This window comes from Gavia stellata, chromosome 1 (genome assembly GCF_030936135.1).
Source record: "Gavia stellata isolate bGavSte3 chromosome 1, bGavSte3.hap2, whole genome shotgun sequence".
Classification (NCBI taxonomy): domain Eukaryota; kingdom Metazoa; phylum Chordata; class Aves; order Gaviiformes; family Gaviidae; genus Gavia; species Gavia stellata.
In genome coordinates, this window is record NC_082594.1 from 25,528,802 (window position 1) to 25,551,906 (window position 23,105).

The 23,105-nt window shown below is 41.5% G+C and overlaps 1 protein-coding gene across 3 annotated transcripts in view; it reads right to left on the reverse strand.

Annotated features, from left to right (window-relative positions):
• STARD13 (StAR related lipid transfer domain containing 13) overlaps positions 1-23,105 on the reverse strand; it is a 305,199-nt gene that overhangs the window by 134,245 nt on the left and 147,849 nt on the right. Inside the window, exon 1 of one of the 3 annotated variants that reach the window (XM_059826755.1) lies at positions 13,585-13,708. The exons of 1 other annotated variant lie outside the window; for it this stretch is intronic. In XM_059826755.1, coding sequence (XP_059682738.1) covers positions 13,585-13,708 — 124 coding nt within the window. Of the gene's footprint in view, positions 1-13,584; positions 13,709-23,105 lie in introns of those variants that run through there. One more of the 3 variants, XM_059826761.1, reaches the window with a different exon arrangement.

Below are 23,105 nucleotides of genomic sequence, written 5' to 3' on the forward strand. Positions count from 1 at the left end.
AGGCGGGTCTTTGGTGCTGTCATTTGGCTATGATTACGGAGAGAAATAAGCACCACCAGAGAGCAATTCATTCCCCTTGTCTCACACACCTATTTCAGGATGACAGCACTTGCTTTCAGAGGTACCTATTTCTGTCTTGACTGTAAAGGACCTCGTGTGACTAGCTCAATCCTTTTAGAAGGCATCCCCACCAGACTCCCTGCTTTCAAGTCAGGGCAGATGCTTTTCACCCTGTATGTTATTTATAACATGAATCAAGACTGTAGATAGAGTGTAACACAATGCCTGTACTCCGAGGACTAAATGAAAAATAAGTGGAAAAGGAATGAAGATTTCTTTTCTCAAGTATTTCTGTCAGTCGGTACAGCTTAGCTGACTTGGCTGCTACATTCTGATTTTGAGATCCAGCCTTGATCTGGTGATCAAGTTGAAACTGGGGCTGACAGGTACGTCAGTGGCTGTGCCACATACCTCAGGAAAGCCAGGGAAGTGCTGACATGGATTGTATTCCCACCTTCATCGGCAAGCCAAGTTTTAGGATGCTGTCCTTGTCTTTGTCTCCTTAGGATCCTTGTCTTTGTCTCTACCGTTTCACTAGCAGGGTCTGCATAGAGAAAGACTGAAAACTGCTATGTGCTAAGGAACCCAGGGAAGAATTAGATGTTAACTTTACAAGAATTACTGTATTCGACGACTTCCTACTGATTATTTCCTACTTATCTTGTTATTGGTGACTGTTTTGTCCCCTCAGATTGTGTGGGCATGTATGTTTTACTCAGGCATCTACTGGCAAAACTAATTGAGAGACACGACTTCTGGTGCAAAACAATGCCCTCTATTAAAAATATAAGTCATTAAATAAGAGCATCCATAAATAGAAAGGGTTGTAAAAACAAATGGGGAAAGCATCTGGTTTGCCACATCTTTGCACAATTTGCAGTAGCTAAATCTGGACCCAATTAATGACCTGTTTATTTTCCAAAATTTCAATAAAATGCCTTGGCAAAAACTTAATCTGTCTCTGGAGAACGTCTTATTTCCTTCCATATGTTGTCCGATCTGTCACAGCAATAAACTTCTTCCCAGTTTCAAGATCCCTAATGATTGCACCAACTGATCCTTTCCATAAAAGAAGAGATAATGGTTCCAGCCCTTTAAAAGTCATGATCCTCCCTTAAGAGAAAGCAACACGAAGGAGTGAAAAAGCGAGCGCTCTGCATCATAGCCTCTGCTGTGACCTAGAATCCAGAGATTTAAAAAACAGCTCTGTGAAGTCTGGTGTTCCTACCTACAATTCATCCCAGCTGTTTTATAATCCCTCTGAATTTGATAGTTTCTTTAAAATGCTGCCATGCCACGATTAATGTGTATGCATTGGCTTTGTAACACTTGTCCTGCTGTCCTTGTTGTTTAGGGCACCTTTAAAAGAAATAGCTTAGGCCATTTTGTAATTACATGTTTATGGTTTTGCATAAAACAAAACAGATGTTTCAGAGTCAATTTTATTTGGTGGTGTCTTGTCTATCCTAGATTCTGAAATGCATTTGATCTCTATTTGAATCAGATTAGGTATAGTATCCTCTATTTTATTATACATCAGAAATATGGATGTTCTGGTAACTTCCCATTTTTTATGAACTCATGCATCCTACCACACTGATTTAATAGATAATATTTTTAAAAATAATATGCTGTTGGTTTAGAGATTAAATGTAACAAAACAGGCAAGTCCACATGAGTCAAACACTTAACCATTTAAATTTACAAAGTATTTAAGTGCTCTGCTGAATTAAGGCCATAATCAAATTATCAGCTTTGTTCTGAAATAAAAGAACATGGAGCTGTTAGAGACATATATAGAGAGCAACTGTAATTACCAAAATACTCATTTGCCAAGCTGGTGTAAAACCATATCCTTTTGACTCTCTAGGAACTAATGCATCTTTATTTTCAGGAGTGATGGAGTGAATCAAGTGAGGATGATAAAAGCCGTCCTTATATCTGAATCCAGAGTGTTTCTGCTGATTTTGGAGAAGCTGCTCTTTGTTTTCCTAAATGTAACTGTCAGAAGAAAAATGGTCCAAATCTTTAACTGATAAGGAAGCTACAAGAGTTCTTCCCAGGAAAGAAACTAGGCAAAACCCCAAACACCTCACCATGTGGCAGAAATTCAGGTAGAGGTTCAGTGTACCTGTGTTGGTTATGCATGTTAATGGCAATTACTGACATTTTGAAAGATGACTGTGTCTTTTTGGCTATATAATTTCCCAGTCTGTTCAAAGGTAGCTGATGGGCTCAGTGCTGTCATGGGGCTTTGAAAATCACAACTGAGAAAAGTTATAGAAGATATGGTAAAGGTGGATGAAGTAATAAATAATACAGAAAAGAGGAATCAGTTGTCATTTTTACCTTCCTATGATACCAGAAATACAGTGATGTTCAGTAAAATTCTAAAGCTACAAATTAAAGTTTAAAAATTGAAGAAAAATAATGTGTGCCACGCACTGGTTTTACTTGAAAGTACATGATCTGAGTCACTAGTTATACTATTACACAGCAGTCCTCCTCCCATCAGTTTTCTTGTAACTATCAACTCCTCTAGTGCTTGTCCATATTGTACAGTTTTCTTCTATTTCTGCTGCTTTATTTAGAGAGCTATTCTGAAGATGTGCATTTACATTCTGTCAGACAGTGACTACCACAAATGGAAAATATTTTTATTTCCTGAAAAAAAGTGGTGCCGGCCTTTGCTGAAAATCCTCACTTCACTACATTTATAAAGACACCCTACCGTCTATGACTTTATTTATAATTCAAAACATTTATTGCATCAAGGCATAACTATTCTGCATTAAAAGCAGTCCTTGCTAAATTGCAAGTGAATATCATATACATACTCACCCACAGTATTTTAAATTCACTCATCACTCTTTTGTTTTGTGCCTTGAGACAGACAGAATTCCATATTTGTTTCTGAAGTAGCATTTGCAAGTTGGGATTGCTGCAAAATATTTGCTAAAAAAGAGTGTGAATAGTTCATGGACTTGTCATAATCCATCTGTTTGAGTCTATTAATGGGTGCATTCCCAGCTGTGGTCTTTCCAATGTCATAAATAAAAAGTTTCTTTCTTACTACAAATCCAATGGCTAAAATCTCCCTGTAAAATTGATTTATTTAGATAAAACCTGTCCTTACATTAAAGAGATCTCTTAAAATGAGCAAAACCATGAGATGCCAATTGCATATTCTTTCAGCAGCCAACTGACACATAAACTACTCACAGTCTCAAATAATTTACTACAGCATTATTACGGATAAGCTATGAAACAGTATGTCATTCAGATCAGGATCAGTGGGGCTCGGATGAGGAAACAGAGGTACATTTACCAAAGAAATGAGAGCCACATTGAAAATAACCTAAAAGTCGGGACAAATGCTCAGGTCCTCAAGTCCTCCATGGAGTGAATCCAAAATAAACTTACACATGTATGCAGTGCACTTTAGGGAAGTCCAAGATACGAACCAATGCAGAAGGCTCCTAAATATTTAGAAACTCTTTTTTCCAATGCTAAGTGTAATTCTTCAGTAGTTTGACTGAGAGAAGTATCATTTGTAACAGTTTTTACTTAGCTCTTTCGACATTCCCTCAAGTTATCCCCTTCCTGGAGCTGGAAGTTACCCTGAATTTCTTCCTGAATTGCAGTGATGGAAGTCCAAATACTTCAAGAAAGTAGTTTGGAAGTCCAATATTTCAAGAAACTCTTAGCTCAGATTCAAACAGATCTACATATGACATAAGGTATATTTGAACTATGCTTCTGTGCTAAAGGTAATTTCCCTTTAAATACTTTCTATAACAAAACCAATACTCCAATTCGTTGTGGTTTTTTAAAATCCTGCTGTATTAAATGACCTGTGAAGGTTCGGTGCCTTCTGCCTCATCACAGCCTGGAACATGAATCCCTCCTCCCCAGAAAACATACTGCTTAGCTTCCCAGGGCACCAGTGCCATTCATTTAGCTCTAGCAACAGAAGAAACCAATTATCCCCGCATTATTTTAAATCTGTGACAAGTAAAATTTGCAAAGTATTGACAGAATTAAGAAAGCTATTTTGGAGTTAATGAACTTATCTTGCTGCTAAAGAAATACAGATTAAACAATTTTTAGCTAAGCATAAATTTTAAATAGTAGTGGTTTTGAAACAGATTAGCAATCAAATTGTTACCACTTAAAGAAATACAATGATTATAAGTTTCAGTGCCTCCTCTTCCACTGTACTACAGCATGTTGCTAGATCTGTAAAAATGATCTCTGGGCACAAAAACTTCTCTATGGACTTACTGCTCAACAGCAACATATCTCAATGAAATTATCTGTTGAAATACAGTTCACTCTGATGACTGTATACAGCAGAATATGTTTTAATTTTGATTGGCATGCTTGCTGAAAGCATCTTAGGTTTTTAACTCTCAAGAATTTTGGTCTACTTCTACATTACTAAGTGTAGTAATTGCTGGAAATAATCTCAGGACACTGTGCCAACGGATGGAGAGTTGGTCTGTGCACACTGCTCCAGACTAGCACCCTGCAGGTGGGAGAGGCTGTATCTGCACTATATAGTTTTGGACCTTGTGTGATTACCTTGGGGTCCAAACACATAGTTTTTGGCCTGTTTTCTTGCTTTAAGTGACCCAAATAATGTAAGAGCTGTGTCACAGTCTCTCCATCTGGGGGTTTTATGGCATTAAACTGGGGGCATGTGTTGCACACCTCTGCATGTAGCATCAGGGCATGTGGAGGTGATAATGGTTTAGTGAGATGAGTACGACTTGCATAAACTCTACTGTAATTAAATGTGATTAAGTCCTGTTGCAAAAGCACAGAAAATAAAACTTCAAGGTGGCAGTCTACCCTTGAGGGACTTAGTATGCCTTGAATATTGTGCTATCCTAGTAAAACCAGTTATTGTGTCTAGTATTCTGTGATGCATGTTGTGTATACACACTAATTGATATTACTGTATGTAAATTACTGCCCTCTACTGGAATGACAGGCAGAGTATTTCACATTAAATTGTTTATTCCCTACATTAATTAAATTCATTTTTGGAGTTATGGGTTTTTCAGAACCAAGTGCCATGAATTGCAGGTGTTCCTGATCCCTCGTACCATAGTTACTTGCTGCACTCATACCTGTATACATTCAATCTTTGCTTATTTGCAGTATAAGCTGCACCAGGATGGTCTGATTGTCAAAATATTTTTATTTTTGTACTGTAAACAGGACATGCAAAGGAGCTACAGAAGTGTAGTGTTCTTGTGGATGCTCTAATGTAAGTCAAGGAGCCTGTTACACTGTCATACTTTTACGTCTGTAATAAACAAAAGAAACCATCACAAATTCTTTATTAATTAAAAAGAATATTCCCAAAACTAAATTTTGAAGAATCGTAAGACAGGCATCACTTCTTTAAAATCATGAGGCTGGCTTAAAACTATGACATTTTACAAAATACATTTTTAATGTTGTTTTCTGTCTTTTCAGACTCTGAAGTTCACATTTTCAAGCTTTTCTTTTCAAACTTGATATTAAAATATGCCTCAGTTGAAGTGAAAGCTGGGTTTCTCAATGAATTGTGACTCAAGGACATGATTTTTAAAGGAATGATGAAGTATAGCAGCACAGGAATTGGCCATGCTATGACAGAAAAACAAAAGAAATCAGGAAGAGCAAGACAGAACATCTGTCTCATAAGAAATGCAAGAAATAAATACAAAATACAGGAAGACAAACATAAGTCAAACCACTGCTGTGAAGTAAGGCCATTGCCTGGCAAGTATTCCACAAATCAAACTGTTAAGTCATCTGAGTTCTCAGAATCATTAAAAACATTACAATATGGGACATTTTTTAAGAGGTTTTTGCATTCAAACAATAAGTAGTAACACAAAATTCAGAACTGAGACTTCACTGATTCCTGAAACTAAACACCACATCCTACTGTAGCTGGGAAAGCAGAAGAGTAGGAGTCCAGTCTCCAGGGCCTTACTGAGTCCAGAAATTCCCCGTGTTTAGGAATTTCCTGGCCAGCCACCAACAAGGCTGTATTGATGGGAATTATTATGCTGTTCACTTAGCAAGTTTATCGTGGATTTAAATGTTCTATATAAATGTTCTGGCATAGTTAATATAAATAAAGTCACTTGCGTGGGGATATGAAAAGTGGTCTGTAGGATTACAGTCATACGAACAAATACAAAACACCTAATAGGAAAGAACTGAGAAGATACATAATTTAATATGCCATGACTGGTATTACGAAGCAATCTTGAGATGGAAAAACATCATTACAGTTTAATGTCAGACACATAAGTTAAGTATTTATATCAGTCTAAATAAGCTCCTATATATATCACAGAAAAATCTGAGTACCAATAAACACTTCTGTCTAAACGTATAGGAACTTAAACAATATTGTATTATATATACCGCTTCTGAAAAAATAGTACTATGATTTGTTTCCAATATTATGGTCTGCAAACATCAGCAATAATTACAATGCTTACAGGAATCCTCCATAAAGGCATGGTGTAGCATACTGACAAAGTATCAGCCTTCTTTGAGTCACATAGGAAACATCTACAGGTGGAATGAACTGAGGCCATGTATATGTGCGGAGAAATAAGGAGAAGTATTTGCTACTGAGAACTGAAAGAACATTGTGGATGCTCAAGGAACTGCGCAAAGTCAGTAGCAAAAAAAAAATTAAAAGAAAGCTGTACTATAAAAAGGACTGACATTAGAACTTTCTAGAAAAAAAATGTTTTTTTTCTAAAGATTAATGTGTCATTGAAATCAGTGAACAGCCAAGCTCCAGAAGGACTAAGACCTATCTAAATAGCTATCAAATAGAAACTGACTGATTCAAGTGGTACCCAGTCCTATTACCAGCACTGATTCCCCATTTTATCAGCAGTTTTGTATCTCATAACGTTAGGAAATTAAGTAATCAAAACTGAATTTCTCTTAGGAAAACAATCTCTGATATAGCGCTCTCTGATGGAAGCAGGACTTGTTCAAATACAGAATTTATGTATTAAATGTAAAACCAGAAGATGAATGTTGTTGTCGCCCCAGGAACCTCTGCTGCTCCTCCACAGTTGCTCCAAACCTTACACTGCAAACAGCAGCGGAGCCACGGGAGTGGGTATGAGAAAATTACATCTTTCTCTGGACTTTGAGACAGTGGGGAGTCCTCCATCACCCCCCTCCACAGTCTCATGCTGATACAGAAATACTTGGCAGGTCAAGCATATTGGTATTTTTGTAATTGTATTTCTGGAATTAACTTCTTGTTGCTGAGGGTCATGAGAACCCGGCAGCAGCAGAACTAACAATGGTGGTATTTTGCCACCATCGCCCCCTTTTCAGATTCAAACCGCTGGTGTTCAGGGAGTGTCTAAGGAAGGAGATGGAAATTACAGAATATTGACATAACATGCATGTGAAGAAGAGCATCTATCTATTTTAAAGAAATTCACCTTAAAAAAGTCCTAACATTAATATAGAATATGTAACATGATTAATATAATTTATGAGATCAATGACTACTTTTTTGGCTATTACATTTTCTTTAGAATTGATACAAGAGCAGGAAATTTCCTGGCATGCCTGACCAAGTGAATCACTCATAAGTCACTTTCTTTCTTCCCTGAAGCACTCCATCCCAGATAAAGAACATCTTTCATAACTTTTCTCCTTGACAAAGGACAGTCTTTTCCCATTGATGGGCTGGGTTAGGGGGGAATTTACGCATATACATCTTATCAACATACAGAAGAATCAGCATCTTGTACTTTCCAGTGCACTGGTGGGGACGCAGACTGTAACATCTCTGCTTTCTGAAAACATACATGTATCATTTTAAACCACAACATAAAAGTATGCCCACGAAACAGGCCACAACAAATACTAGATTCTTCACATGCACATCTCCCACACTCCCTAATGAAAACTGACCTGGCAAAATTATTTTATTAAAAATCCACTATTTTTTCAAATGGCTTTAATTAGATTAACATGCCGCATTTGCACTGTACATAAAGGTCTTAATTAAGAAGACATTTCAGTAATAGAATAATATCAAGATGCAGCAGGATTAAGGTTGGCCCCATATTGGGATTCCTACCTTTGCTCAGGGGTTCTCTGAGGACCGGGGAGCCTGGTACAAGTATTTCCTTTGGGCTCTCCTAACACTGACCTCAGGATACAACACACCAGAAATAATGAGTTCTGCTTCGCAGGCTACAAACCTGCAAAAGCAGTTTCTTAAAAATGTTTCATTTTAACTAAAAACTATGAGGCACCTATAGATTTGATGCTTCTTTAATTAGACTCCAGAAATATGGCTGCTCTTGCCTCCATACAGGCACAACAGAAAACTGTGCTAAAATTCATATCATTCTGGTTGTGACCACCAGTTTTTTAAGACCCACTTTTCTCTTCCATAATCCCCAGGATCAACAGATCAGCTGGGCTGGTGCCAGGAAGCATCATGTTACCAGAGGTGCAGTTACAAACTTAGGCTTAATCATTTGCACCCAATAAAACCACAATAACCCACAAACCAACCACAAGTTACTTTTGAGAGGAGAAGGGGCATTGCCTTGACGTCTTTGCCAAATATTGAATGTGGCAATTACTTTCTGCTGAACAAATTATACTCCATTTCCTACCCTACTTCAGCTAATGTTCAGTTTCACGTCTGACACAAATGCATTTCAGACACATTTGAAGACATACTTGTAGCTACAAATCCGTGTACAAGGTCTTCCTGAACAGTTAAGGATACCCAAGATAATGTTGTCTAAACCTTTCTGTTTAAAGATCTTAATTTTGGCTTCTTTAGACTAAATTTTTCTGTTAATCATGAGCCTGCCTCATGCTCCTGTTCAAATTTTTGGTGCTGCAGGTCATCCATTTCTAAGATAAAATTCGTCCATGGTATGTTGTCCTACTGTACGTTTACATGCTGCTTGATTCAGAAACTAGTGCTTCATCCTTTGAAACAAAAACCCGTAACCACACAGAGAAGGTTCAAGAGTCACTCTAGCATCAGTCTCTGAAAAATCTGTCCAAACTTGGCCAAGTTATAAAACTTTGAAATGTCAGCCTGAGCAAACCACTGGAGACTTGGTGGAAAACTTGCCCCCAAATTCCATTTGCCTGGAGCACAGCCAAGCCCAAAACAGGGTGGGCGCATCCGACATCCTTCCCCAAAATCACCCCAGGCAGTTGCTCCGGGAGAGCTCTGCAGCTAAGTAGGAGCTGCGACAGTGCTCAGGAGTATCCTGTCCTGTACTGCTGTCAGCAGTCTGGCAGTAGGGAGGACGTCAATGAATAGGTAAGAGGAGTTGTACCTGAAGAACTAGAGGAAATCAAATGGGGATATAATCTCTTCAAGAACACAGAACATACAAAGTATTGTGGAACATGAAGCTCACGTGAGAAGAGATTTGGCAAAAAGGCTGAGGGTGTATCTACACTGCAGACGCAGCAGTGGCAGCCTTACAGAGCAGAAATCCCGACAGCAATTGTGGATTGCTAAACCACAGCTAAAAGCTAAACCTAGGAAATTAGAGACAAAACTTTCTATTATTAGAAGAATGTTAAGGTCACAAAGTCAAGTGTTCAAACATCAGGAAGTCTCAGAATTGAAGTCACCTGTTTAATTCTAACTCAACCCTCCTCCCATCAGGCACTAGACAAAGTCTCAACCTCATCCGCACATGCACTTTCTTAGGATCCCATCTGATGATGGACAATGACCTAGTCATGTATCAGAGTCATGTACCCAACTAAGCCAGCTGCTGCAGGACTCCTGCTACATCTCTGGCAGACGCTGGAAGGCATGCAGGAAAGGGTGGGAGACAGCACACAGGAAAAAATCCTGTTTCTGAGACTATGCCAAGTAAATGGTGCCCCTGCGGTTCCATCCCTCTCTGTCTGGTTTTCAGCAAGTCACTTGAAACAAAATCTGACCAGACCGCCAGGAATTGCAAGTTGCTTATTCCCTGAGTGCAGTGCAATTAGATCCTGGAGGCTGATTTGCACAAGTGCTGTGCAACAGGAGTCACAAAGAGCCATAATTTGAATATTAAATTAGAAAATTCAAGTTCTAACACTCACAGTTATTGATACTCCTGAGTTCAATCTCACTGTGCCTCTGGTTCCTATCTGTAAAATAGGAACAACCTAACCTTACAGCTTCTAGGAATACAATTAAAACATTAACGGTACGAAGTATGCAAGACTCAGTAGACCTAAGCACCATGCTCTTGAGGGAATTTGTAGTTCTGTGCTCAGTCCAGGATTTGAGAAGGCTGCAGTACAGCAGGCTCTAGGTTAACAGGTTCAGCAATGGGGATCGTTAACTTTGTGCACTGAATGAGGCAGAAAAGCTCTGTGCAAAAAAGGGGATGTGATCATGTCATTAAAAGACAGTCCTACACTGCAAGTAGGCTGCATAACAAGGCAGCAACAGGCTTCCTTACCTCTGGTGTTTCCTGCCTTTGAAGTACTAAGCTTCAAACCTTAAATATACTCTTTGTGATTTTTTTTTTTAGTATATAGTAACTGAAAGAATGCCAGATAGAGGGTAGCACTTTTCACCTACATACAATGGTGAAATTCACAGAAACTCAGAATCACGTTAGGGTCATCACTTTTAAAGAATCTGTTAAATACGTAAGTCAAATTCCTAAAGCAATGGCTTTTGGCACAGCGGTTCAGAATTACATTAAACCAACAGTATTTTATGTAAGTTTTCAGACAAATATGTCCCCACTCCAACAAGAGAGTTAAAATTCTGGTACACTTCCAGATCAGTTTGTGAATCCCAGCTTAAACCATACGCATAGTGGGAACACAAACAGTGTAAACTATGTCTGCAAAAATTATGAAAAGCACAGAAAAACTAACGCTGGCATTTGTGGCACTGTAGCGGGTACACTCACTGTTTAAAAAACAAAACCCAGTCAGTGAATCAGAAAAAGTGACTAAGAATTGCTGGGCACCATAGATCCATCCTGAATAAAAGACAGTACAGAGGAGCCCTGTCCCAGGAGCACGCCGGGTGCCAGGCTGCTGCTGATCACCTCTGCTGTGAAGGGCGAGGGAGTATAGGAGCACCCGGTAGCAGTCTTTTTATGCACAGCTTACTTTCCACAGCAACCCAGCCATGCTGTCTGCCTCTTCGAGAGTGGCCGAGCCAAGGTTCAGCTCCTTGCTCCAGCTCACACACCCGCTGCCCAACCATGTCCTGCTGCCCTCTGCAGCAGCACATGGACATTGGGGCACAAACTCTTCCCGAGGAGCACTGGGGAAAGCCCTGAGCAACCTGCCCGGCTCCCAGTACTGATCCTGCTCTGAGCTGGAGGCTGGACTAGAGACCTCCCAGTGTCTCATCCAACCCCAATGATTATATCATTTTTATGAATTAAGCTGTCTTGTGCTTACTTTCTTTACAGGTATATGTTGGGCAACTGGTGTCTGAAACTTTAACAAACAGATTAAAAAGTAAAGTAGACCAAAAGAGTAACTATTTAAGTGCCTGCAAAGCTGTGATTACAATGACAGTTTAATCACAAGTCTTTATTTGGCTTGATAGTTGGAATATGACAGCACACTGATGGTTAAAACTGTGTTCTGTTTCAGTCATTGCTCTTAAACACTAGTTACCAGTTACCCTGCTGCTCTGGCTGTCAGTCAGGTGGAACCACAATGGCAACTTTGAGACAACAAAAAGGGAACTTGTACAACTATCTACCTGACTGACTGGGATTGGATCCATTGCGATGGAGGAGAAGCTGGTGTGGCAATCAGTAATTAAGGACACATTTAGATCAGCCTAAATTCCCTGCCTTCTCATTAACGATAGCTGGAAGAAGAGGCGTAGGAATGCAGCTATGGGGGCCAGGGGTACAAATAAATATAAAAACAAGAACAAAAATCCTAGAGATCTAAAAATCAGAACAAGAGAACATGTCTGGAATCAACAGATGTTATTTGTGTACACATTTTGTTCCATTGTCAGATAACTTATTTAATTAAAGGGCATGTTTATTAGTGTCTCACCAGCATATTATGAATAGCACTTAAATTATGGCAGTGCATAAACCCAGGACATTAGTATTCTATCCACCTTAAATAAAAAGTCTGACTCCATCAATTTTAATACCCAGTTGCTTTAAGAAGTTGGCTACAGCTTCATGGCAGCCTGCCCAGGTCCTTTGCTCAATCAAGCAATAGTTGTCTTTGACCAAAAAAGAAAAAAAAATAGCCAACAGTATCCTTGCTGAATGTCTGCTGGCATCTGCTATTAATATAGTAAGTAGATTATACATAAAGACAGATTAATGTTTTGGGTAACCATAACACTACAAAATTAGCTGGTTTAGTAATTCATTATTGAAGCTACCCACTTTAGATTCATTTTTTAAAAAAATAGCATGGAATTTTTAATTGTATGTACATACAAGCTAATGTGCTGTAGACACAGTTCAGAGACCTAGATCATAAACTATTTACCTCCGTATTATACAATACCAGCATGTCACAGTGCCTTAGGCAAGGTCACCAAACTCCTAACAATGCTGTAGGATGAGGCAGAGGAATCCATCTTTACAAATTAGTCTCCACTATACATGATTCTGCTCATAAATCTTGATGCATTGTTTTCCAGTATAATAATTCTACCTTGCACTTGCATGTACCCTCTAGATCTTTTAATTCATGAAGTATTTTGCAAATACAAATTAACGGTATGTTTGCATGCGTACACCGAATGTGCTGCTGCAATAGCAGTGCTCTAAATGTGACGTGACCTACTGGAGCACCCACCCTGCTCTGTGTCCTTCTGGTCTCCACCTGGGGATGGTAAGACTGCAGGAGCCCGATTTTCCAGAGCAATTAGGTGACTTAAAGTTATTAAAGAGCCTGAAACGAAAAAAAACGTTTTTCTTTGGGAGTTGCAGTCCTCCTCACGCACAAACCCTATGAGGAACCAACCTGGACCTGCAACTGACTTAGAAAACTAATCAGACAAGCAGGTGAGCCCGCTTTCCGGAAGCAAACTCAACCCTCTTGATTTCTGAGATACTCAGAAGGTGCCTCCGACGTGGGGCTACCTCCAGGTTCAGCCCTGAGCCCGACTGCGTGTGGCACCAACCCCACCGTGCCCACCAGGACCCGGGCAGGTGCTGCCTGCACGGGACTGGGGCGGGTCCGACCTTCCTGCACCCCGGGTCTTGCCTGCAGCCCGACCTGCCCGGCGACTGCCAACTGCATCCGTGCCGATAGCCGAGGCGGTGCCGGGGAGCTCCCCGGGCTGAAGCCCTGAGGTCTCCGCGCTCCGGCGCGGCGGCGGCAGCGGGGCAGGTGCCCCCAGGCGCCCCGGTCGTCCTCCGGGGCGTCCCCTCGGAGCGGGAAGCCCCCCGTGCCGCCGGGGCCGAGACGTCCCCCGGGGTCTCCCCTCAGACGGCCGCGGGCAGGTAGCGGCAGCCGCGGCGCGGCGGGACTGACCTGCGAGCCGCCGCTCCCGGACATTCCTCCACAGCAAGTCCCAGGCTTTGGCGGTGGAGTCCCGCAGCTGCTCGCTCAGCGACCTCCGGAGCAGCGCCTTGGCCGGGCGGCGCTGGCTGCTCATCCTCGGCGGCTCCGCATGCCGCCGCGGGCAGCCCCGCTCAGCGCCGGCGGCGGTTCCCCTCCGCGGGGACGGGCGGCGGCGGCCACACGGGGCCGCGGGGCAGCCCCGCTGCGCCGCAGCCCGCGTCACCGCCGCTCCGGGCGGGCGGCCCCTTCACCTGAGCGCCGCCCGGCACGCCGCCCGCCCCCGCCCCGGCCCCGGCCCCCGGGGCAGCAGCGTCGCCGCCAGCCTTCCTCAGCGTCCCGTCCCGCGCCTCGCCGCCCTCCTCGCTGCTTCCCTCCCCCGCGCCTCAGACCCCGCGGGGCGGGAAAGGTGCCCGGGGTCCGGCCCGGCTCCTGCCCCATAGGCGAGGCGGGTCGTCGGCCCCGCCTGAGGTCTCCCCCGCTGGTGCCCATGAGGGGCCGGCGGTGGGAAATGGCCGCCCCCGCTCTCAGGCCCGGCCGGGACCACGCGCCCCTCGGGCTCAGGCGCCGACGACGGCCCGGGCCGCCGCAGGCCTCGCGGCCCCGCGCCTGAATTTCGTGACCCTGCTTGTGCCCGAGACCCTGCATTTGGGAACTGTCCGGCCAAGCACTCCCCGGCCACCCTGCTGTCAGCGCCCATCTGTGGGCTGCCGCTCGCCGCCTGCCCCTGCCCGCCTCAGCGCGCCCAGGGCCACCGGCGCCGGCCAGGCTTCGTGCTCCCTGGACGGCAGGTCCATCCACAGGCCGGCCCCGCGCCCAGCTCTGCGGGAGCCCCGCTGCGAAGAGTCGGCATCCGCTGCTCCAGGGCGAGGTCACCCACCACGAGGTGACAGAAAACCTGGCTCACAGCGGGCCACCTTTTTCTCGGGAAGCTACAATAGGTGCTGCACCCATGCCGCGACTTTTGCCAAAAGAAATTATTTTTTTCCGAGCTCTCTATTTAGCAACTCTCCACTCGAGCTCAAGCCACAGTCCTCGCAACACAGCCTCTCCCCTTTCTTTCCCACTTTCTCTGTGTTCCACCCACTTACCTCCCACCTCCCTCCTCCAGCTTCATCCCTTCCACCCCCCCCCGCATCATCTTCTCCTCTCTAACAAGTTCTTACACTCCTAAAAGGTTTCAAAACTAAGCCCTGACAGCCACTTTTTGCACACATTTACAGACTAAAAGGAATCCTGATTCCTCCATCCCTAGACCAGCCAGAGAGAAACATCAGGGCCCTTATCCCATTTAGGAAACCAATTTTGGGTCTATGCTTCCTCTGCAATCTGGGAAATACTGTTGTAACAGTGACCCCTTCCCTATCCTGGCTACCCGCGGAGTGGATGGTTCCCAGCATGACTGTCAGCAGAAGGTCCAATAGCTGAGGACAACAGTGACTTAATTTCATTTAGTCACATACCATTACTTATCGCTTACTCTTTTTGCAGAGTATTCGTGATGTGCAATGAAGAGGCTGATGTTCCTGAAAGTGAGTGCCATACAATGAAACAGCTGAATACCCTGGTAAAGCAGTCATGTTAAACATTATTGATATCCCCATCTTGTTTAAATTAAAACAGTAGCTGCAATGTCAGCAATACCCATACAAGCTAAAAGCAAACAAATAGATGTTTTCCGTGTTACCACTCAGTTTTAATAACATCTTCTGCTTACTCTCTGATGTGAATTTGTTTTCCGTTGTCCCTGTTCTTAAAAGGTTCATCTTAAACCGTTCATCTTAAGCTACTCTACTTTATTTGATATAGAGGAGACGATGTGCTTGCCCAGAACTTGTGAAGATGTTGTATGTCACTCCTCCTCCTGCAATTCCAGCTACAGTATCCTCCAAATAACTGGACAAACTCTTATGAGAAAAGGGATGCTTTCCAGGGACGGATGCATCCAAGATCTGGAAGGGGGACAGCATAATTATGTAAATACTCCCACATCCCATGATCCAGAGCAAACACCTGCTGATGTTAATGGGAGAAGAGAGGATTACAGTTCCTACAACCAGCTCCTCTGCTCCGTAAATCTGCCTCTGACCTCTGCCTCACTTTATTTAATTCCGTATCAACACAGCCATTACCGGTACCTAAGACTTAACGATACTTGTTTTCTGCCATGGGCTCCTATCGGCTTGGAACCACGTAGAGATGATAAATTAGTTTCTGACATTGTACTCAACTGCCCTATAAAGATCAGCAGTGACACACAGTCTAGAGGTGAAATCATAAAATCAGTTTTGAAGGTTTTGTATCATACTGCTGTATCACTACCCGCAAACACCAGTCCATGTCAGCTAGTACTGTAACCTTCAACAGTGCTCTTCTGGCAGCCACATTCGAATGCACCCTCTTACCATGTCCAGCCTGTCTGGAAGATAGATCTCCCTTTCTTCAGTTGCTTTCTGTGATGGCCAGAATGTAGCGATATAACAAAAGATACTCTCTTCCCTTCTATACCATTTTTGAAGGTGTTACTTTATCAAAAATGTCCCTAGACTTCCAGGTTTACTGAAAGCAGCTAATTAGCAACGAGATACTAGCAATTGCTAATACCATGTTATCTCACTGCAGGTTACTAAGATAAATGCCAGTGATAACGCTCTATTTCATAATCTGCAGCAGAACAGAACTGGCAAGCCTAGACCGAACTCTGTGGCAGATACTGACAAAAAACTTACTAATTTCAGGTACTTGCCTTTATTGTGGAAAACTAAATCCAGCAGCAAGATCATATACTGCACTTTTCTCCCCAGAGAAAACAGTGCTATTGAGTAATGAGAAAGTATCTCATGCAGCAACCGGCCCTTTCCTATTTTATGCCTTTAATCATAGTCAGCTGTTCAGAAGTCAAGCTACCAACACAGGTATTTTTGATGTATTACACCTACTAGTAGCAGTTACAATAAGAGCTGTGCTACACAACCTGCTTGAAGAAAGGTATGTGGTAAGGACCATTCACAGGTCAAAGATGTTTCACTTCCTTTTAGGATGGTAGAAAGCATGAATAAGGTAAAGTTCTGGCCTCCCTCCATGCATTTGCATCTGTTGGTTAAGTGCATAAGTAGCCAACTGATCAGTGCTCTTGTCTACAGCTTGAAACATTTTGACATCCTGAAAACGACAGATAATGTTTCTGGGGGAAAGAAAAGGAAAGCACATTTTCCACAGAAACAGCAGTTTTCCTGCTTGATACTAGTCATGCCAAAACAGTCTGTTCAGAGTAATTGCAATAAAAACACTGTATACGATGAACAGAGAGGAGGAAATTCCCAGTTGCCTTAAAAGAAGCTGAACTATGATACTTGTCTTTTCTCATTGATAACAGAATATTGGCAGGAATGAAAGTGGTATTTCTCTGTCTTAAAATCTTGCAAGCATGTAAAACGTTGGGGGAAAATCTAAGCTAATTACACCCATGCTCTGATGCCATTGTGGCACAGAAGTCTGATGTTCTAATTATATATTTAGCAATTTATAGCTCCTCCCAATCACCATGGTAATTAAACGCCAAGTTAATTGATACTACACAATAATCTGGCCTCTAATTAGCAGTGTGTTTTTAATTTGTTACAGATTCCGTTATGCAGCCTGATCTAGTCCTAATAAAGTCACTGTAAAAACTCCTGTGCATTGGGTAAGAAGAGAATCAGGCCTAAGAAAAGAGAAAAATGACTACATCTTGGTTTGCCATTGGTAAATTACTGAAAGACTACGATAAAAGTACAACTTATTTCCTTTTTTTCCTCTAGTCCTTAATAATGGTGAGTCAGGATTTGTTGTTAGTTTAACCACTTCACAATATTTGTCTTCTTGTAGAAGAACAAAACAGGATATGTCTTGCAGAGGAAAATGTGAAAAGAGTACATCCTTGGTTACTGCGTGCTGTTTAGTGGACACAAGCTCTTGCACTTGTATCCCTTAAAAAGCAATAATAAAGCAAAAGAGGAAATTAATTTGTACTACAGGATCACTGATGCAGTCTAATGCTAATCAGTGCAATACCAAATTTTATAATACGTCCAATTCTTCAGGAATTGACTGTAAATTACTGAAGCTTCTTGACGTTCATTATACTCAAAATGGTGTTGCTGTGCTTTTGTAGCTTCAAATAGTAGCTCAGACAGCCTAGATATAAATACATCAAGTAGTATTTATAACTTTGGCAATGATCTTTATCTCTTTGGGGGTCCTAGAGCTCTGGAATTTGTTTTCTATCACAGGCTAAATGTCCTGAGTGTGATGTTGTAAGCCTGGGTTACCACTGGAAGGGAAGAAAAGATTTGAGGTTTTCCATTGCTTGTCTTCCTAATAGCAGACTGCAGTGAATTGCATACTAATTCTGTGGTTGAAGTTATGTGAAAAGCACCAAGGGCATATGAGTAGGTGTCCTCTTTGACATCTAAGTAAACAAACAAACATTTTGGATCGAGAAAAATAAGAATCATTGTGAACGAGGACAAAATGTTCCAGCTTGTTTCCCGGCACTCTCTCCTTGCTTGTTATTTACGTATGCAAATTATCATCATTTTAAGGTAGCTTTAATGAGGATCAATTATAATTTCACTGTTTCACTGTTTCCTGGTTTATCAAGAGATTGGCACCTATCTGTTCACCCTTCTCCATTTCAGCTTTCTGAAGCTCTGGGAAAGGATCGCTCTGGACTTTGCGAACAGCAGAGCACTGCTGGCTTTCATTAGTCGGGGCCAAATTCTTTCACTTTTGTTCACAGTGATTAATGCTGAAATAAACAGGACTTCTTGCAGTATTCGCTGTGAAAAGGCTCTAAGTATGCTCAGATACAGACTACAGTAACAAAGTATCTGCTGTTTGACTGTGCTCCCTCTCCCTTGCTAAAACTGGCATGAAAGGGATGGGGGGGAATTAAGCTTTTCTTCTGTTCATACAGAGGATGGTACTTCATTATTATTCTTATTAATAAACTGTATTATCAAAGCACTTAGAACCAGAAACTGGATGGAGCAAAAGTAGAATCTTTGCCCTCAGGAGATTACAAACTAAATATAAAACAAGACACCAGTGGAGAGAAGAGCCAATTGGGGTAGGAAGGGTGGAGTACAAGAGAACAATAAAACAATACTGGCCAGCATCGTAACTACTGGTGTTAGCACACCAGAATTAGTTTTTGGAAGCACTGACGCAAAGTGAGTTAGCAAGAGGGTCTCCAAGGAGGTTAATGTGGTATCTTTATATATTCAGAGGACCAACTCCCAAGAGTGAGGAGCAGCTTTAAAGAAAGCATGCAAATCTGTATTAGAAAACGTAATGAGTAGACAGTGAAAGCTAGCATCCTGTACAGTCTGTGGGAATCAAGCTTTTAATATTGAACAATGGTAGATAGGTAAGGGCCTTCAGCCTTAAGACAAGTAGCCTCCACTTCATGCAACATAAAGGCAGGATGAACTGCAATGAATAGTGACAGCAGAGAACTGCCAGAGTATTTGCAGTTGGGATGCACTGAAGTAGACCAGATGACATCTATCAAGGCAGAGTAAGTGAGAACAAAGATGAGATGGCAAACATGGGATGAAAGTTTTTCCAACCACAAATTGTCACCTGGAAAACTCCTGACAAAAAAAATCATTTCTTACAGAATAAAAATTAGAGAAAATGTCAGTTTTTCTGGAAAATAACTGCCATTTTCCTGGTTTTACCATGGAGCAGTATTTTTGCATTCTGGCCAGCCTTAACTTGGACTTTTCTCTCCATCTCACATCCTAGTTGTACCTAGCTCTTGCAGATTATTTCTTAATAACCCCTCTACTTCTCCCATCTTGTCTCCTTAACTCAGCCTAAGTTGTCACAGGAGAATGATGAACTCCAGGTGAAAGCACTCTGTGACAGGTAGGAGGATGCTCTGTTCTGTAAGAATGGTGAAAAATCACAGAACCACAGAATCGCTAAGGTTGGAAAAGACCTGTAAGATCATCAAGTCCAACCATCAACTAACACCACCATGCCCATTAAACCGTGTCCCACAATGCCTCGTCCACACGTACCTTGAACAAGTTTTTTTTCCTTGAACAAGTTTTTTTTCCTTGAACAAATGGGACAGGGAGGTAGCTGTGGCACAAATGACCATTGGGTGGATTACTGTCTGAGTAAACAGAGCACTTCTACTGAACAGTAGACAACAAAGCTGATACTTAAGCTGAAATTCTGAAGAACTGCAACCACAAAAGCCCTTGCACATTTCTCAGATAGCAGAGGAGAAGAATGGACAAAACAAACCAAGTGCCAATAAACTTTCACTTCCTTTCATAAGATGCTCTGTGGACGTCTTTAAAATATAGTATGTTGCAGATATGAAAGCTGGGGCTGGGCAAAACCGGTGACTGTAGAAACAGCCAATTCTTCAATGATTGGGCAACTGGGAAAGTGGAATACATTTTCTGTGTGTAGACATAGTGGTTTTTTACTAGAGCAGAGCTTGAAATTTTGAGGTGATTAAAGCCCTTGAAAAAGTGAGCAGCTGTGTTGAAAGAAGAAATGTCTCAGCACAGAATATTGTCCCTGTTCTTCTCATTCCAGCTTCTGGTGTCTGATTTTTCCTCTCCTTTTTAGTTGCTTGACAAAAATATATTATTCTAAACTACATCTTTCTTTGCTCTCAAAGTACTCATTTCCTTAATATTGTATTGGGACCTTGTCTAAACCAAGATATTTTTTTTTTCCAAACTTCCAACTGTTATTACCATCACAGTAAAAATAATTGAAACATTTGTATAAAAAAGCCTTGCAGCAGTCATTGGCAATTTAGCACACACCGTATCTGGATATTGGTTCAGAGACCTGGGAGCTTGTTCTTTTTTTTATAGCTGTTCTGGATTACACAGAAAAACATAATCAATCTTGAAAACAAGTTCTAACAACAATGCAACGGAATTGTTCCCAAAACTAATTTACTTATAAGAGTAAGAACTTTCTTCAGATACACAAATAAACACGAGCACATGCTTCTCTAGTAATCCGGCTACTGACTGATGGGAGCATATTGCCAAGTACCAATATATTGCAAGCTATGGATTTTTACAGAGCTTCCTTCATTACTGGTCATACAGCTACTATTTTTACTTATTGAACAAATTTTAAAAATATATATTTAATAGAATTGAAATGCAATGCTACTAGTGTTTTTGGATAGGAAATAAAGAATGTTGTGGCCAGTTGCAATAGGGGATAGGATTTCAGGTAGGCAGATTATAATGACCAGAATCAAAATTTGTCTCAGGCCCAAGCCAAGCCCTATTAGCCTAAAGAGTTGTACAGGATCTTGAATCATTAAGGCTGATTTTAAATTTCTTCTTGCTTCCACGGTAAAGAAGGACCAATCGGCTGTTCACAGTATTGTCTGAGTCTCATTCGAAGTGAAGGCTGGTGGCGATTCGATTGTAAGCATCATTCCCACAGCCCTGTTGGGAAGGTTTCCCAGCCGGCTCAGAGCCTGCCTAAGCCCACTCCATCACCCAGCTCTGGCATTACAGAACTCTCTGTTCCAGCAGGCTAAGTGGTACGGCTGTTCCTGTGAGTATAAAGGAGCTTAAGCTTAGGAAGAATGCTTGTTTCATGACATTTAACATATCTGGGTATTCCCACTGAGAAGCAGGATATTCATGCTGTGAAGAAGGGGCTGGACTAGGTGGATCTGCAGCTCTTTCTATCCAAAAATGTCTCTGTTGCTGTGAGAACATTTTGGTAGCATCAGGCAGCACCTGTATTCCATTAACTCCAAAAGCATTTCAGTGTTTACAGTAACCAGGAAATGTCAATGTCTGTGTTATATTAACAAGTCAGCAGTAACAACTGCAGTTTCAGTTTTTAGAGCTGAGCAGAGAACGGTTTACTGTGAGTCACTGAGAGTTTTACTTTTTTGGTTGAAACACGAACAGGCCTGTAGTACTGCCCTTGAAACCATTACAGAGAGCTTTGGAGAAAAAAAATATCAAAAGAAGTCCAATACTGCTTCAGTAATAGCTTCATATAATGAGGCAGGCAAAAGTATGGCTGTGAACTGCAAGTCTAAAAAATATTTGTGACACCAAATTTGTAGCTTCTTCAGCTTAGTTTTGCTTCCACTTTTTCTGCCTTTTGTATGTAAGTTGAGAAGGTTCACATAATGGCATAATTTCATTCAAGATTCAGTCTCTTGGAGAAAAAGCTTTGTTATGTTGTTATGTGGATGATACTACATCTATGCACAGAGGTAAGCTATAAGGTGTCACTGCATAGGCAGCAGACTTTATGAGAGCACTGATGTGCTGCTGTATAATTATAGTCTATATAAAATAATTCAACTGTGAGAAATTACATAGTCCACCATGCAAAGCATAACGTATTGTGGTCTTCCAAATAGACTCCAACTTCTGCATGCAAGAGGCAAAAAATCCGTGCTATACACCCATTTGCTTTTCACAGAACTCAGTTTTAATAGTGATATTAAATTATTATTATATAAATAGTAGCATCAAGCACCAGGGGAGAAAGCTAGAAAATACTAAGATATTTTTCTTTTCTCTTTTGGTATTGAAAGCAATACTTAGTAAAGCAACTTAATTCCCAAGAAAGGCAATAGCAGCGACTACTCTGTAGCTGGCCCAGCATACCAAAGGCAGCGAGAGCTTGAGGAGGTGTTTCCCCATCGCCTGCTGCTGTGTACAGCGATGTGGCCAGAATGATGACAGAAGTCACAGCCACTGCTCTCTACTGATAATGCACCACTCGCTTTCCAGAAAGGGCCATGTTGGTTATTTACTTGAAAAGTTGATTCCAGAAAGAACAGAGCAGGCTTCACCTCCCCCTTGTACTCCCTTGGAGCACTGTATTCTAGCTGGACTGACTACCCCTCTTATTATTAATAGACACTTCTGTGAGACTACACAAAAGAAATTCCCCTTGACTTCAATTAAGTGCCATGCAAATGAAGGGAGATAAGCATTCAGGACTGTTCAAGAAGGCAAGAAAAAGTTGTTATTTTGCTTGTATGTATCGCTGGTTCCAAAGTTCGTTTTCAGCGTTGCAACCGTTTCTAGTGAAATTAGTTCCTATGGATGATGCCAGAACACCTTTACGGTGCTGCAGATACAGATGTTGCTCATATTGTTTACTTACACTACTGTCATGCAGCTTTTTGACAGCACTACTGTCACTTCAACAGCTTTTTGTCATTTTGTGCTGAGATAAATCTGCTCAGTAGTAATTACCTGAGATTGTTCTACATTTCAGGGAATTTTTTTGAGTCATTTACATTACAAAAATCCATGTAAATTGCTTGGAGAGTAGGTGCTAAAGGGATTATAACTCAGCAGGATTTTATGCAGTGTTAGTTTTTCAGAAAGAAGATCAGTTAATTTACCTGACAGAAAATATTCATACTAAGTAATCCTTGATGTTAATTTGATCAAAATTATCAGATACATAGTTTCAGA